This window comes from Spermophilus citellus, assembly GCF_964194105.1.
Source record: "Spermophilus citellus genome assembly, chromosome: 3".
NCBI classification, from domain to species: Eukaryota; Metazoa; Chordata; class Mammalia; order Rodentia; family Sciuridae; genus Spermophilus; species Spermophilus citellus.
The window spans coordinates 102,112,530-102,130,587 of record NC_138184.1 but is presented as its reverse complement, the minus strand read 5'-3'; the positions used below and the strand labels follow the sequence as shown (position 1 = coordinate 102,130,587).

Genomic DNA, 18,058 nt, shown 5'->3' with positions numbered 1-18,058 from the left:
AAACAGACAAAAGAACAAAACCAACAAAACAAACCAGACCTCACAGTGCCCGAGTCGCAGAGCTGAGACTCGAACCCAGGTGCCAACTGGCTCAAACAGCCACACTGCTATTTGGGGCACCATATTGCTTTATGGAATGCCTGAGAACACAGGTATCATGTCAGCAAAAATGCTTCTTAAGTTTTAAGAGAGGAAGCGGCTTCTTTCTCCTGCTGTTTCCCAGCTCATCACGAAGATTAGTATGATAAGAGCCCACCATCTCAATAAGCCCCTGGAATTGAAAGGATTTACACAAAGTGAGCAAAGTCAGGATCTTGTGGTGGCTGAGTGGTGGCCAGGAGAATTCAGAACAGGTCCCCTGAAGCACAGAGGGTCTTTGAGGGTATTAGAAAGTTCTCCCCACAGCCTTTAACTGGTACACAGCTTGCTTTCTGGGCACCAACAATGGAGGCACCATATTGGGGAGGGTCTCAGCTGGAAGCCAGTTAGCAAGCCAGGGTCTCTAAGGCAAGGTCACTGGTCCAAAATGCACCTGCTCCTGTCAGAGACCAGAACATAGGTGCCTCAGCCTTCTCTTAAAGTTAATTATGGGTCTGGCAAGAGCAAGAGAGGCTGCTTCACTGGGCGTAGCAAAGTCATTGCAGGGCAGATGCTGAGAGATGTTTACTTTGTACATATTCAGTCTTGACTGGGGACTGCATGCCAGACTGTCAAGGGCATGAAGAAAACAGAAACTCTTATTCTGCCTGTGTAAAACCTTAAATGAGGCTTGGGTCTACAGAGCATAGGAGAAAACTTCCAGAAATGATTCTGGGAACTGAGAAGGGTGTGAAGCGGAGGACACAAGACCCTCCACAACTCTTCCTTGTTGTGGGAGCACTGAGGATCAGGAGAACAGGGCTACAAGATCGATTCTGGCCCTCTGTGGCCCTGTGAGTTTGGCAAGTTGTTTAACCCTCTGTGTTACCAGTGTTCCACAGATCCCCTCCAAACTTGGCGGTGTAAAACAGAAACAATCACTTTATTGACTCTCTTGGTTTCTGTGAGTCAAGAGTTCTGAAAAGGCTTGGCTGGGTTGCTTTGTCTTGGGTGTCCCTTGCAGTCACTGTCTGATCATGACTCTGGATGGAACAGAGGCTGGAGCAGAGGGTATGGCTGGACATCGTCCTCTCTTTGTAAGGCAAGAGGTCCTCCTTGGGGACTTTCCATAGTTGAGCTTCCTCACATCATGGCGGCCTCAGGGGAACAAGTCTGCCTAGATGTTGGCTCAGAGCTCTTTTATGACACAGCTTTGGGCATTGCATGGTGTCATTGCTGCCAGACACTATTTTCAGCCAGTCACCAAGGCCTATCAGGGTTCAATGGGAGGAGGTAGAGATGCCATACCTTAGAGATTCCAGAGGGGCATGTGGGCAGAGCCATTGAGAGTATGTCCATTGGAACTATTTTTAGAAAAATGCAACCAGGGCAGGAAGTGGCCTCATGAAAAGGGATTTTGCAGATATTCACCTCACAGCACCGAGGAAGCCTGATGCTTATGTGCAAAGCATCCAGCTGTGAGCCCACCTGAGTGGGCATCTCTTACCTCCCTGGAGATGGCATCTCTTCCTTCTCTGTAGAGCATCCTGATTTCCTTGAGGAAGTCAATTCCCTTCACCATAGGCTGTCTTGACGGGATGTGGACCAAGTGGCTTGCCCAGCACCAAGCAATGGAGACCACCCTGGGACCTTTTCCGACATCAGACACAGGGCTGAGATGCTGCCTGGCTGTGAGTCTCAGGAGAAGCTTTTCTCAGGCTCTTTCATGGGAGCCCTCTACTGTCCCTCCTGTGCCCTCAGGTGCCTCCAGCAAGTTCCACTGGAGACATCAGCTTCTAGAAGTGACAGGAAACACCAACAACCTCACCATCTTGGCTTTGACCTTTGCCACAGAGCCCAGGACCCCAAAGCCTGGCACGTGCTTAAAGTGGGAGGAAGAGAAAAATCTCACAGAGAACCACATGGTTCAGGTATCCACAACTGACCTGCTTCAGATGTTTAGATGAGCTTGCTATGAATTTGGGGGTTTAAGAATGCAAAAATGTGATCGTATGCTACTGATGGGGAGATTTTAATTTGTAGTTATTTGCTATCTTCAAATATGTCTTACGGAGAGGACTAGGTCTAGATGATTTCTTTCAGGGGAAAGCAGATTATTTTAGCTTGTCACTCCCCTAAGCTCTGCTGGAAGAGCTTACACCAAGCAGCTATGAGCCTGCTCATGTTCCAGAATTCTTCAAAACAAACAGTGGAGTCGAGTTGTGCGGTGTGCAGCTGGGACTGCTTAAATGAATACTAATGGGCACTTTATTTACCATTTTCAATGATTTTCGCTTTCTGCAAAGCCCTTCTCGTTTTATTACCTGCCTGATTTAGACTTCTCCTGGGCAGCAGAGTCCCCGAAGCTTGATGCTCTTGAATTAAGAGGACTGAGGGTTTATTCCAGGAGGGAGAATGGGGCGGGCATTGTCTGGCACCCTATGGGAGCCCATGGACCCCAGCAGGCCTCCCCCCAGGACCCCTAGAGAATGCCAGCTGGTTCACAGCCACCCCAAGGGGGACAGGCGGGATCCTGGGTAGGGCTGGCTCTCCATTAAAGCTGTGGGAAGACAGGGCAGGGGCCAGAGCTCAGAAGCGTGCCCACAACATCTGCTAGAAACAAAGGTGCTTGTGATTTGGTCTGTTGAGGAGGAATCTGTGGTGAAATGAGGGCACTGGTCTTTGGGGCGGCCGGTCCTGTTTATAAATCCCTCCCAAAGCCGCAGAGTCCAGTTCCAGGGTGGCTCTTGCTGCAGATGCCATGCAAGGAAGACACAATCAACCTCCTCAAGAAAACGGGCTTTATTTTGGCTGAAACTGGCCACTTTGCCCAGGATTTACTTGCTGATGAGACATTTCCAGAGCAATTATCTTTTAGTCTGATCTGCACAGTGATTTTAAAAATCTGAACACATGTTTACAAATCGGGAGGTTTTTCAGCTGCTCTAGAAAAATCCAGAGAACTGGCAACACAGGGCCTGTGCTCCCACAAGAGAAGGTTCTGGAAGCTGTTGGTCACCCTTTGAACACTCTGGGAACTGTTTTCCAAAGGGGGATGAGTGGCCTGTGAAAGATTGAGTCACACAGGCAAAAGTTGGTCCCTTTCAGATTCTTCCATAAGCTTTAAGGTGAGTTAAGAAGGAAGTCTCCTAGCTGTTCTAAAGCCAGTCCTGGGCCTGTGGGCCCAAGGCTGTATTTCCTGCTGTTGACAGGAAAGCTATTTTAAAAAATAAAGCATTTTTAATCATTTGCATATATACCAGTTGGGCACTTCCCCTTTCCTTTTCTGGACGCTGAGTGATGCTGAGTTCACCCGGCTGTCAGGAAGATGAACTGAAGTGACCACCACAAAGCATTTGCAGAACGCCAGACTCTAGCAAATACACGGAGTCCTATTCTGCAGGCGGTCGAGTTCCACGAAATAGGTAGTATACCATGGTTCTTTAAGTTTCTACTTTTAAGAGGTCAAGCTCGCTTCAGGAAGAGATTTTAACAGTGACCTTTTAATAATAAAGCCTAAAGGAAAGCTTTTAGAATGCAAGAAGCCGACTACTTTAAGTCAAGGTGTTCGGTACTGAGAACCTAGCGCAGCAGGCTCCCAGGGACCCACACCAGCCCCCCACTCAGCCCTAGCCTCAGGCAACAAGAGATTGCCTGTTAACTTCAGAAGATGCTGGCAGTTTAAATAAACACCTCTTTTAGGGTGTTTTCCCTGAAAGAATGAACTTGCAGGAAGGCCTGGGGAATGCTTGGGGCAGACGCTTACTAGAGCACTGAATCAAGGGGATCAGTCAGACTTCCTCTGCCACAGCCTCACGGGCCTCAGGAAAGTCTCCCCTAATTGAGCCCCAGCTGCCCAGACTGGCCCTGACACTTAGGTTTTAACAAAGACTTGGAAAGGGCGGGGGAGATGAAAGGGCACAGGGAAGATGCTCCCTCAGGAACAGGCACAGAAAGGACGAAAAATGTGTTCCCACGTTCACACAGGCCGCCCGCTGGCCACCACTCGCTCTCCCTGTGGCAGGAGGGGTTACACATGAATCAGTCACTCCAGCTGAGGGGAGCTCTGGACAGTCCCTGGCTCTGCTGGCTGCGCCCCTGCAAATCCTGAGAATGCTCAGAGGCTGCCGATTGATTTTGCCTGAGGGCCGAGGTACTCCATTACTGAAGCGCTGATACAGGGGACTGGAAAGTACATGCGACATAATTCAGGGTATGTGTGGACAAAGTGTCAGCTGGCCCCCTGGATTTGAGGCTCAGGGACAGGTGGCTTTGGGACCAGAAGCCCACAGGCCTTTGGGAGGGTCCAGGCTATCGGAAATTGTTAGTTTCCTAATAAGCTGGCTCTCTTCATCACCCACCTGAGGCCACTTGAACAGGGAGGAAGCAGAGGCCCTGCGTGTCTCTGAGCCTCTCAGGTTGGGTCCAACAGAAGCCCACTCCAAGAGGAGGGTGTTTGATTGTGGAAGACCTCCCCACCCCCAGGAGAAGCTGGTAAGGAAGGAGAGAGGGAAATAACTCGCACAGAACAGCTCAGATTCTGAAGTCCTCCTCTGCAGCCAGGTCCTGAGGGGGCTCTGCGTGCCCATGACGATTGGGAGCTGCCTGCAGTGGGGGACCCAGCTGGGCTTTTGTACTCCACACCCAGTCCCCACTGGCAGAGCAGCCCCAGGAAGACCAAGACACTTGGCTCCTTCTGCAACCTGCAAGAGTGGGCCAAAGGGCCCTAATGGCCCCAGAGCACACACAACATTGGAAGGTGGCATCAGGAAACAGCGCTCCTTGGGTTAGCTGAGTTCATTCCATCCTCACAGGCTCTCCCAGGGCTACGCTGGTCACCATGTGGTGCCCAGGCACACTGGGACAGGCTTCAAGTTTCTCCTTGAATTCCCCTGGCCTGAGCTTGTTAGCATGGTGACTGCCGGCTCTGGGCACTCGACAGACACTTGTTCAGTGAGCAAACAAGAGAAAGGGGAACCACAGGTTTCCTCAGAGCAAGGGGACTCTCCCGAGCCCAGCAGCCTGTAGAGTTGCTAAGGTATGACAGACATCTCTCACGGAGCAGCAAGTCCCCACTCCCACTGCCTGTGGAGGGCACATCCCCACCCCGCTGACTTTGGCCTGTGGCAGTTACTGGATGTGCTGTGGTCAGGAGGTAGCCAGCTGCCCTGGGAATAGTGTCACCAGAGTAGGTGCAGCCCTGCCAGCCTGTGTGACCCTCAGCAGCAACTGGGCTCCATCCACGGCTCCTGGAGCAGGAGGGACGCTTGCAGCTGTAAAAGCTTTAGATTCTAAGATGCCAGGTAGTCTTTTTCTTTTTTAATGTAGCATTATGGTGGCACTAGCTGACAGATCTGCCACCTTCTACTAAAACATTTTCACAAACCAAAGAAAACACACAGATGATAAGGGGGTACCTGCACAGAGACTAACTGGAAACATTGTATCTAAAATGATGTCACTCAGATTCTGGTTTTGCTGTGGTCATGAACCCACAGACTCATGAAGCTCAGTGCAGGGACATCCAGTTGACAAGTGCTCAGGTATTAGAAGGAAGCTGTAGGAGGGAACTGCTATAGGAAGAATTCCCACACACCTCCAGTGCAGCCCTGTACCCATTCACTGCTCTTGTTGGAAACTTGTGGATTAGAGCTACTCCCTGAGCCCTGAAGCACCAAGAGCAAACGCCTTTAGCCACTGGCTGTCCTCTGGTTCAGAGCCCAGCTCCCAAATCTTCTCCTAGCATCTGCTGTGTGAAGGATCTGGGCCAAGGGCCCTGAGGGGACATGCTGTGGGTTGAGGCCAGGGCATGATTTGAAGCTGTGCTCATGTATCTCCACGCTATTTTTGGTTAAGTGTATAGTGTAGGTTTGGAAATGGGTGTCAGGGCCTCGGCAAGTCTACAGAGCCACCTTTCTGGCCATCCTGCCTGGGGGCTGATGATCCCAAACTGCCCAGCCTGGCTACCCTCCCTGGGCTTACCAGCACTGCTCTCCAAGGTTGTTCCCATGACCCCGGGACCCTGTTGTATGCACATGGGGATGTGACTGTGATCTGAAAATGCCCCTGTGGCTTTGTGGCTTCAGTGGGCAACCCACCTAACTGCAAAACTCATGAGGGGCATCCCGAGGGCCAGAGGCAGGAAGAAAGCTCTCCACTACCCAAGTCCTGGCTGTCCCACCAACAGGACTGCTGCCAGCCACAGATAACAAAATGGGAGCTTCGTGCCAACAGGATCTCAGGTAGCTGATGAAGCCAACCTCATCCTTGAAGCTAGAGTCCATTCCACATTCCCTGACTGCAGCTCTGCTCCTGCTGGACCAGCCGGGCAGGAGCCCAGTGCCCGAGGCAGCTTGGCACATGTGCAGGATCTGCCTTCCTCCTCTGCTATGCAGAAGTGCCCTGGGTTGGAGTGCCATCCACTGCCTGGAAACCAGAAGGGGCAGCAGCAGACCTGAGCCTGGAGCCCAGAGCCCGCCCAGCACTACAGAGACTCAGGACCCAGCGGATGCTGCAGGTGCCACACTCTAAGAAGACCTCACAGGCACATTAGTTCACATCTGATCCTAGAACCTGTGACCAAGCAACCTTCCAAGGCAGAGGGACCTTAGACTGAGGGTTTCAGAAGTTGGGGAAGGTCCTGGACCATTCAGCCTGATGTCATCACAGGACACTAGCAAGTGGAGGTAGGAGGCAGGAGAGCCAGATGAGACCTGGGGTGGAGCGGAGGGCCAGAGACGCTGCCTGAGAAGCACCGTGAGTGGTTGAGGTTGGCCGAGGGTGAGAAAGCAGCCACCATCAAAATTAAGTGGCTTAGAAAACAAGAGACACGTCCCACTGGCCCCCCCAGGAAATGTAGCCCCACTGACACCCGATTGGACTTCAGACCTCCAGCACCGCGTGAGGATCTATTTAAGACACTGCATTTGTGGGGATTGGTTTCAGCACCAGGACATGAGGACAGAGACACAGGCCATTTCAAAGACAGGGGCCAGCAAGTGAAGCCACGCCCCCGTGTGCTGAAGCTTCTTCCTCCTGCTGACCTGCTTGGGGAGTGATGTCTTCCGCAGACCCGGGGACAGAGAGGGTATCTCAGTCCTGTGGCATAGGGCTCCTGGCTGTGTACTTGCAAGTTAGAAAAAACAATAGCAGCTTCAAAGCACCATTTTCAGGACATGATTCCTATAAATGGAAGCGAATTTTTAAAACCAAAGTCATTTAAAGTTGATTTTGAAGAACCTCTTTATGGGAGAGGTGGTCCAAGCAGACGTGATGTAGTGAGATTTCAGGCCAGTTACCTGCTGCTGCTGAGGCTTCCCTGGTGGTGCCCACCCTCCAAGCTGGTCTTGTGGCCTCAGGAATTCTCCTTTGCATACATCCCTCTTGTCTTCATAAAGACGGGAGCAACGGTTTTGGTGCATATAAGGATGGTCACCGACATCAGGAAGGAGCCTGGCCTCAGTCAATGATGTCAGTTAAAGAAAAAGGGCACATCAGTTTGAATTGAGGACACCAATTCTTCCTCGATGACACTCCTGAGAAGGTAAGGTTGCCTTCTAGGCTGGCACTTGAGGGCAGCTGAGCGCACAGGCACCTCCAGGCCTCCCTGTCTCCAGTGGCCATCCCTACTCCAGCCCTTGAAGCAAGCCAGTCTGGACTTGAAAGGTGGGCAGTGCAGGCCTGGCCCATGTTGCTCTGTGGAGCATTTGGAAGCACCAGGACCCAGGGAAATCGTGCACACGTCCACTCTTGGCGAGCACACTGGCACTTGGAGCCCCAGGACAGGGCTATCGGGGGCTCTTCAGAACTTACCTCCTGCTCGAGGACCCTCATTCTGCTTCTCATGTTCACACTCACTGTTAACGAACACCTTCACCTTTATTGCATCATCAGTGCTAATCTTGTGGGTTAATCACACTTCATGTGCAAAATCAGATTCAGGAGGTCTGACATCCTGCTTATACCAAGGGACCCAGGCGCACATTTCATCTGGCCATGTTTTCACAATGTCACCGATTCAAACAGCTGACCCCAGCACTGCCCTCACCCCCAAATGTACTGGAACTTCTCAGAGGCCCTGGTGGGGATGGTTGGTGTTGAAGCCACGAGTTGCCCAGGACCCCAGATGTTTCCTGTGGCCTCATGTAGAAGGAAGGCCTGTGGGAGGGTTATATGGCTGAGAGAGCAGAGATGGAAAAGTGAGGGAAGTGGGGTGTGTGCGTTGGGGGGTTCTGTCAAGTTCACCTAACAAAAGGTGTCTAGTAATGGAAGATTCATCCCCTTAATACTAATTGTTCCTGGAAAGTTCACTCTCTAAGTATCAAGAGTCCTAAAAATTCAGCACATTGCTTCTGATATTAAAAAGCCAACTGTTGTTAGGGCTGCCCTTGTAGCTCAGTGGTAGAGCACCTGACTTGCAGGTGGGAGGCATTGGGTTCCATCCTCAGCACCACATAAAAATAAAATAAATAAGATACAGGTATTGTGTTCACCTACAACTAAAAAAAAATTAAAAAGAAGCCAACTGTGTATTCTACACGTATGTTGAAATATCACACAGAACCCCATTAATAGGTACAATGAAGAACAGTTATTCAAAAGTAACAGAAGAAACACAGACCCTGGAAGACACTAGCATTCTGAACACAGATGATGTGAACTTGTGAATTTTAATTACTGAAGGGAAACTGAGTCAGCTTTTGTTCACGTTTTATGGAGCTATATTACAATTTGAAAGTTTCAGTGGAAACAGCAGGGATGCTAAACTTTAGAGATTTTTTTAAAATAAGGGAATGCTATGTTATCTAAGTTTTCAAATTATTATTCTCTCATCACTAAGCCATCTCAACGAAAGTAACATACAGAATGCATCAGTTTTAATCCATTTAGAAAACAAAAAACATCAATTTGATATTTTATTTAAATGTGATATGTGAAACCAGACTGAATGCTAGCAGCCTTTTTAAATGGGAGGTAATCACTAACCCTACAGAGATTTGATATTAGTAGAAGGCAACCTCTTTAGGTAGATCCGAGGCAATCAGGAAAAAAAAATCCCCCTATTACTGCCATAGAATGAAACACAATACTCATGATGAAAGGCCTCCTTCGTCCCAGATTTTTCCAACAGAAATGGACAACTTATGCTTCACTGCTCTGCATTATCTATGAGCATAACCTGGAACACAACCTAAATGCTAAGCAGCACAGCTTCCCTATTCACAGTATGTTAAATATATGTGAGGGGATATTAGGGAGCCATTAACATTGTTTTTAAGAAATAAAGTCAAGAGAAAAATTTTCTAAAAGAAGTGCAAGTAAAAGCATCTTATATAAAAATAAAATCTGTATATAGGGCTGGAGCTGTGGCTCAGTGGTAGAGCGCTCACCTAGCATGTGTGAGGCCCTGGGCTGGATCCCAGCACCACATAAAACTAAATAAACAAAATAAAGTATTATATCCATCTACAACTAAAAATATTTTTAAAAAATATTATATACATACACATACATACACACACATATTCTAAATTTGTAAAATAAATAATCCACCATGTTTGTTCTCTTGTGGAGGTTATATTGAGTTAAACCCCGGGCAGTAGGGCATTGGTACCTCCCCATATCATGAGAAGAGCGTTTGAAACTTTTATAATTAGAAAACAACCTGACCCTTTGTTCAGGAACCACAGCATTGGGACAGGCCCTCTGGTCTCTGGGGCTACCCAGCCCAGGCCGCGAGAGCCTGGGGAGGTGGGATGGCTCAGGCACCCCAGTGCAGGACGGCCAGGGCTGCCCACTGCTGCCTAGGGTCACAGCTCCGCCCATGGGTGGAGGCCAGGCCTGAGCCTCCCTGAGGCTGGGCTGGGACAGTACAGGGCGCTTACCTGTTGCGCGGGCCCAGGCGCTGGCAGGCCACGGTGGCGGTGGTGTGCTTCCCGCCATTCCCCACCTCCTGCTTCACGTCCCACTGCCGGGGCTCGCTGGTCCATGCGCTCAGGATGTTCACGCCCTTCTTCACTTTGGCCCTGCGGATAGAGACGGTGAGAGCTTCAGCATTAGACTGGCCTTCCCAAAGGTGCCCGGCTCCCCGAAGCTGCTGTGTGGCTCCTTTTCCGCTTGCCCATATTTTCACAGTCTCGGTGTGTAAGATGGTGGCTGTGGGGGCAGGGGAGGGGGATGGAGGGGGAAGTAAGGAGACCTGTCACTGCATACCAGGAAGCCAGGTGGGAGAGGGGAGGGGAGGGGGAGACCTGCTGCAGACCTGGGAGTCAGGTAACTCCTGTCCTGGGCCAGGTGGGGGAGGGGGAGGGGAGGGGGAGACCTGGGGCAGTCTTGGGGGTCAGGTACCTCCTGTCCTGCACCAGGTGGGGGAGGGAGAGGGGAGGGGGAGACCTGCTGCAGACCAGGGAGCCAGGTACCTTCTGTCCTGGGCCAGGGTTGGAGGGGGAGGGGAGGGGGAGACCTGCTGCAGACTAGGGAGCCAGGTACCTCCTGTCCTGTGCCAGGTGGGGGAGGGGAACCCAGATGTTCCTTAGACCAGCACTAGAATGGCAGCTAGTTTGGGCACACTGCCAGGGTTAGCTGTCCTCAATCCAAGTGCGAGTCCTGCTGGGCATGTTTGTACATGTCTGGAGACATTCTGGGTCATCGAAGCTGGGGTGGGTGTGATGTCATCTAGTGGATAGAGGCCAAGCAGCCTACAAGGCCTCCTGAGAGCCGCACAACACAGAAGAAGCCAAAGGTCAGCAGTGCTGGGTTGTGTCACATTTAGGATGTCTCTGTGCCTCCCTCCCCTCCTCTGTAAAGAGAGGGGGTGGGCATAACACCCCCAATGTAACGCTGGTGTTTAAATGTGTCAACACACAGGAGCACAGGGGGTAGCATCAGCCACTCAGAACACTCCTGAGGACAGCCCGCTGTGTCCCCGCCTTTCCAGGTGTCTCCTGCTCAGTCTGGAGGCTGAGTCCCACTCTGCCAAAGCCAACCAGGACCCTGAGAGCATGCAGACAGCCCCTCCCGCTGCTGTCATTTCCTCACCCCCAGCCAGCTCTTAGGACCTCTGTGTCACCGCTAAACTGCTGAGAAAAGCGTGGGATTGAGCACGAACATCGGGGGACTCTCACCCCTGATCCCACTTAGAGGAGGGCAAAGGATTGTCTCAAATGCACGAGCCCCCTGTAGGGAGAGGAGACTCCACCTGGGAACAGGTCTGGAACCTGGGAAAAGCAAGTTCTGCAGGAGAGATGGATGAGCAGCACTTCAGCAGCCGCAAGTGAGAAGAGTAGGGACAAGAGCGGCGCAAGCCACAGGACTCCAGGCCCAGGGCACCAGCTGGCTCTGAGAGCAGTTCATAAATAAAGAGGGTTAGAGCGGGGTCTGCTTAGGAGGCAGCCCTACTAGTACGCCCCTCTGTCCCTGCAGGGGAGGTCTGCCTGAACTCCACACAGGGCACACGTACCAGGACGAGTATAGAACTGGGGCCCCTCACTGCAAAGATGTGACCTGTGCACACTGAACACTATTCCCAGTTTTTTCCAAGCTGGACCTTCACCTTCCAGGAAAAACATAGGATTCTAGAGAATTCCACTGTCCTGAAGCAAAGTCCTACAGCACTGTGGCTGGGGCCACTTGAAACAGGTTCCCTCTCATGAGACTGCCACCTGCGTGTCCCAACCATAGGCCTGAGTTTCTGTTAATAAAAGACCACAGGGAAGGAAAGAGGCATGGAGGGTTGGAGGGACAGCCCAGAGGGAACCTCCAAGGAGGTGAGGACAGGAGGTGGAAGACAGGGACACAGGAAACCAAGAGAGCAGCTTCCCAGTTCCACATGCGAATTACAGAGAGGAGAGAGAGCATTCCCTGGGAGCACTTCAAGAACATTCCCCCAACTGGGAGGCCAGCCATTTTCAGAGAGGAAGAGCTCACTGGGCATTGTCACATGAAGTGAGTGAGGATCGCAGCACAGCAGGCTGGGCACTCAGAACACATCAGAGCTCTGGGCACACAGGGGCCAAGGCCGCAGGCTCCAGAGAGAACAGCCTCAGGGGACCTAGAAATGGGAGGGGTTTTCCAACCTGGATTCCTGCCTCCAGCCAATGCATGAGTTCAATGCTTCTACACATTGTGAGTTCTCAGAAACTTTATTTCCTGCACCCAGGCTGGGAAATGTCTGGGAAGTGCTCCACCCACCCAGAGGGTCATCCCAGAGGTCACAAGAGGACCCAGAGTACAGCAGAGGCGGAGGCTCCAGCGATGGCAGCGAGGCCCCTGGGTAACTCAGAATACGCCAGCAGAGACCTTTCCTGGAAGCTGCAGTTTCCTAATAAATGCACTGTGAATGGCTGCTTCACAAAGGATTTAGACAACTGTTGGAGATCCTGGCAATGAAGAAAAGGTAAATACACTGAGAATCAAGGAAAAGAATAGAACAAATCATCTTTGGATTGTAACTATAAAACATTATGCAAAAAAGGAAAAGTCATCATCATTTAATACTCCATTTTGCCACGATTCACACACACATTTATAGTATTTTCAACACTCAGTACTAATCGGAACAAAACGGGATGATTACCCTGGAGGGAAAGAGCTAGAAGGGAGGGCACTGGTGTAGAGAAGAAGAGTGAAATCTGGTTTGACCTTCCACAGTGGGAAATCTGTAGATCTTGCCCAAAGCTCAAACAGGAGGAATTGAGAAATGTCTACATCCGCATGTCACTTAGTGACACAGATGTAAACACCAAAGAGGGCATTTTGCAGGGCAGAGAAATGGAGCAGCTGTGACACTTTCAGTTCTGAAATAGTTAAATCACTTGAGATTAACAAGAGTTGCAATAAATAAATTAAAACTATAGAGTTCCTTGTGCAGTTGACCCAGTTTGCCCCCCTGTGGACACCACACACAGTCACGGTTCACTGTCAAGGTCAGGAGATGTGTTGGTACAGTACCACCCATGGGGGAAGGACCTCAGGCTCCGGCACTCACAGACCTTCTTCCTTTGTGAACTCCAAGTGCGTGGAGTCAGGGAACCGCAGCACAAGCAAGACATGGAGCTGTTCCCCGGCCACAGAGGGGACCCTCCTGACCCCTCCATGGTGGCCCATCCCCACCCTAATCCTGAAAACAGCTCTGCTCTCTTGTATCATTTCAAGATTCACATACGACTGATTGACTTAACATTCACACATGCTTGCATCTTATGAGAGGAACTGCTAAAACAGTTGCGCACACACACACACACACACACACACACACACACACACATACGCACACACTCCTGCCCTGCTTGTCTCCCAGAGTCAAGCAGCTCAAGGGAGCAGCTAAAGGCTATTCAGAGCTGAGAAGGCCATTGCTGGGTGGTCACCAGGAGGTGGGGGAGGTAGTCATGAATCAACCTTTCCCTGCCTGACTCAGGGGTGTCCAAATGAGCCGCAGGGCAGCCCGAGCCTCTCAGCCACAGCCCATCTTCTCTAGAGCGATCTGAGTCTCATGTTAAAGTGATTTGCTAAATACTCCTGCCACCCTGCGTGTGAGGGCCAATACCTAGAGATGCACCCGCATGGGAAAGCCCTTTGCTCCTAGCACAGGGAATGTGCCGCCCACTGTCTCCCACAGGACTCCATCTCCCACCCTGCACATGAAGGCGGCAGGCAACATTGCCTTGCTCGCATTTGGGTTTTGCTCAAATTCCAGATTTCACTGAAGCTACATTTGTTGTCCCCACTCAGGAGTTCACACAGGTGGGGGACTCCACCATGGGTGATGCTGGTCTTGGGATGGGGGAAGAGGCAACGGAGGTGGGGGCCACTGGTGGTCAGGTGTGTCCTCTGATGACAACCAGGGCTACTGTCTACTTCAGGGTGAGGAGTGCCTGGAGTTTGGGTTTTTGGATTAGAAGTTTTGCAGCCAGAGTCAGCATTAAAAATTCAGTGGAAGTAGGGCTGAGGGTGTGGCTCAGTGGAAGAGCCCTGGGTCCCATCCCCAGCACACAGACACACACACACACACACACAAAGTCAGAGGACTTGGAGGATGCCTGGTTTCTATGTAAGAGGCACGGATGGTGGGCCAGTGGCTTCGTGAGAGGCTGACCTTTCTCAGCATGGACACAGGGAGGGAAAGGACAGTGGGCCACAGTGCAAGGGCAGACTTGGCCCTGCCTTGGGAGTTGCCCAGGACTTTCTTCATCATTCTCTACACAAAGTGTGGCTTGGTTTCTTGGAACCCTGTTATGATTTAGACGTGGTGTCCCTTAAAAGCTCACATGTGAGACAATGCAAGGAGGTTTGGAGGAGGAGTCACTGGGGTATAGCCTTAACCTAGTCAGTGAACTAATCCCTGATGAGATTAACTGAGTGGTGACTAGAGGCATGTGGGGTGTGGCTGGAGGAGTGGGCAGTGGGGGCGGGGCTTGGGTGTATCTGGCAAGTGGAGTCTCTGCTTCCTGATCATCTTGGGAGCCACTTCCTCTGCCACACTCTTCCACCACGATGTCCTGCCTCACCTTGGACCCTGAGGGATGGAGCCAGCTGTCCAGAGACTCAGACCTCTGAAACCACAAGCCCTCAAATAGACTTTTCCTCCTTTAAAATTGTTCTGGTCGGGTCTTTTAGTCACAGCAGCAAAAAAGCTGACTGAAACAATCCTGATTTGTGGGACTTCCACTGCGGGTCACCCGGGAGATGATTCCAGCTAGGGACTCAGCTGAAGGACACAGAGGCAGCCATCTTTCATTTGCCACGTCACCATCGGCCCTGACCATTCCTGGCACGGTGCTGGATACTGGATGTCCCGGCACAGGGCTCAGGGGTGGGCCTCGCCTGGCGGCTCCTGCGGCCTGCCTGTGGGGACCTGGGAGGGCTCATGCCCTCTGCACAGCAGCTTCATAGCCTGCATTCAGTCCCCAGTGGTTAAAAGTCATAGCAAAATAATCCCCTTTTTTTTCAAAATGAATGTGGCTGAGACATAATACGAGGGTGACTAAAAGCCACTTAGAGGACCAGGTCCACAGCGGATGTTGACCTCGGGTAGCCTGTTTTCCACGGTTAGGGGGCCTCTCTGGTTGGCAATGCCCTCGTGGTGAAGCACCCTCTGGGGACGTGGGTGTGCTGGGGTGAGCACCTGTGTGGGACTCGGGCTTCTTCAGGTCCTGCTGGGTCTCTGGCCCCTGCTCAGGAGCTGAGTTGAGCCTCAGAGCGTGTTACAGAGGAAGCAACACCATCGGTGTGTGTGGGGGGGCTGAGTCCAGACCCCCAGCACCTTGCAGTGTGGCCTCAGGGGAGACAGGGGCTTTGTGGAGACCATCAGGGGGGACCTGACAAAATGATTGCTGTGCTTATAAAGGTGAGATTGGAGACAGACTCCGTCTGGGATAATGACACCGGCACCTGAAGGCCTTACCTCCTACAGCCAGAGGGAAGGCCAGGAGCCTCCCTCTCGGCCCCAGGGCAGCACCCTGCCAACTCCCTGGCCTCACACCCCACCCTCGCCCAGAATGGGAAGAGAGGACATTTCTCTGGTTCAAGGGGCCTGGTCTGTGTTACCTTGTTACAGCAGCCTTGGCAAACCAATACTGTTAACATGGAGGGAAAGAGGCGGGAAAAGTGGAGCCCAGGCCAGCTTGGCCCCTGGGAGCAGCCACCAGAAAGCGTAGCCATGACGAGATGGGAAAGCAGGTTACTGTCCCGGCATGCTCAGCCTGTCAATCCAGGGCTCTCCAGCGGCTTGCCCTGGGCCCCACGACAGGAAAATCTCCTGCTCCCGTATTCACAACGGCTTCTGCAGTTAAGAAATGAGGGGAAGGTCCTTTGCAGTGGTGCCTGCCTTGGGGGGACGTGTAATTCCCTGGTGCTTGGTCCCTGCGGCAACAAGACCCGGAAGTTCAAATCTACATCCACCCACTAACCTGACTGCTTCAGTCCCCAGGAGGGGCTGTGTTTCCAGCATTTCAAAACACAGAAGTCGGGGAGGTGCAGATATTAACTAAATAGCATGAATGCTATTGCTGCTTCCATGAACTTGTCCCCTGGGGCATCATGGACTCATGCTGAATTGTGGAGTTTTGACATACACAATTCACTGGGGTCTCTCAAGGTGAGCCACTGGAGGCCCACCCCCAAATTACTGGCATGTTCATACTCTACCTATAATATCATCTACTTAATATTTTAAAAATATTTGCTATCTCCCTCTTTGTTTACTGCAGAAAAGTTATTTTAAAAAAGAATTGTAGGGGCTGGGGTTGTGGCTCAGTGGTAGAGGGCTTGCCTGGCATATGTGAGGCCCTGGGTTCCATCCTCAGCACCACATAAAAATAAATTAATAAATTAATAAAATAAAAATATTTAAAAAAGAACTATATATGCAATCATGAAAAACAAACATTTTTCCTATATGCACAACAAAGTAATAGTGCAAATAAAAAAAAAACTATTCATGAATCTTATAAAGCAGCATCTCTTGCTACTAGCACAATACCACACTCTGGCAGGCACAGTGGGCATATAATTTAAAAAGGCAGAGTTTCCTGCCTAATGTCAGCTCTGTATAGACAATCTTTCAAAATACAGGAGGACGGAATCCTCAGCAGTGGTACTTTTACTACCCTGGATAGTAATATTGAGAAGATTTGTGGCTGTTTTTAGTTATGTGAGCTTCTTTCCATCTTCTTTTCTCCACCAGGAGCCCCAGGAACACAGTCACCTTATTCCACCACGACTTCTGGAGTTGGAACCAGCTGGGCAATGTCCTTTTCTACACCGTGACCCAGTCTCCTGTCCACCTATGCTACCCCTCTGATGGCTCCTAAATTACCTGGCTCCTCTCAATGGAAATGGAGAACCCAGGAAGTGAGGAGGTAGGGATCGGTTCCAAGGCCATAATGAGCTTCCCTCCAGTTTCTTAAGAGAAGTTGGATACACACTCATGCCTGTGCACATGTGTGCACCCGCTTGCATGCACCTGCGCATTGGTGCATCTGTGTGGATCCCCTGAGGCCCCGCTCTTCCCAGCACACAGAACTTCCCCCTCCCACCTTTTGCAGGGCGCTGTGAAAACGGCTGCAGGCAAAGGGTTCCTACCCAGCACCTTTCCGTCTTCTGCACGGCCTGGTGAACACTGGTCAGCTTTTCCCCAGTGACTCATCAGACCTCTGAGGAAGACAGGGTGTCCTGAGTATAGCTCTACTCTGGCTCCAGTATTTCTCCTCCAGGCCCCAGCCATGGGCCAACCCTCTACTAAAACTCAGCACAGCACATGGGATGCTCATTTGTAAGACAAACGCTTCCATAGCCTGACTCCTCAACCCCGTCGCCCACCTCCCCACCCTACTGTCCTCTTTTTGAAGGTGTAGACAATGGCACAGGCCAGTGCTATGCTGGATGTGAGGATTTTAGGATATTTGCAAACTAGTTGCCAAACACAAACATAAATCACACTCACCATTGACGAATGAGTAGAAGATACGCCCAAGACTCACCACTTCCTGGATATTTTATCACAACTTACTACTGTTGTGCAGGCCCTTGAGGTACTGACATCTGTGTCTGTGCAGAGGAGGTGGCATACAGTGGAGGGTTAAGGGACAAGTCCTCCCAGCCCTGTGCTCAGCGACAACTGACTCTGACCCTGACTTTGGCTTTGCTGGGAGTATTTATACCCCTGTAATTGGCAGGTGTAAATCGATGCCTGCTCCCCAGAAAACCCCTGCTCCTGCACACCGCTGCCAGGGGCACTGGATCAGTGCTGGGGCTGATTCACAGAGAACATTCCCACACTGTGCATGGCGATTACACCTGTGCCATTAGCTCCGAAGTCCAGCAGAGTCTGATTGTGCATCTGGGGACTCTCACGTGCCCACTCTGTGATCTGGCTTCCCTGTCCAGCTCCTGCCCTTCTTCCTTACCTGGATCGTGCCCTTGGTGACTGACCTCTACCTAGAACCACTCTGGGATCCCTTCCCTTCCATGTTCAGTGGAGTGT

At 51.2% G+C, this 18,058-nt stretch overlaps 1 protein-coding gene across 1 annotated transcript in view; it reads right to left on the bottom strand.

Annotated features, from left to right (window-relative positions):
• TMEM132C (transmembrane protein 132C) overlaps positions 1–18,058 on the bottom strand; it is a gene marked incomplete at its 3' end in the record, with an annotated part of 269,362 nt that overhangs the window by 83,296 nt on the left and 168,008 nt on the right. Inside the window, exon 3 of the mRNA XM_081286496.1 lies at positions 9,963–10,103. Within this exon, the coding sequence (XP_081142622.1) occupies positions 9,963–10,103 (141 nt within the window). The remainder of the gene's footprint in view (positions 1–9,962; positions 10,104–18,058) is intronic.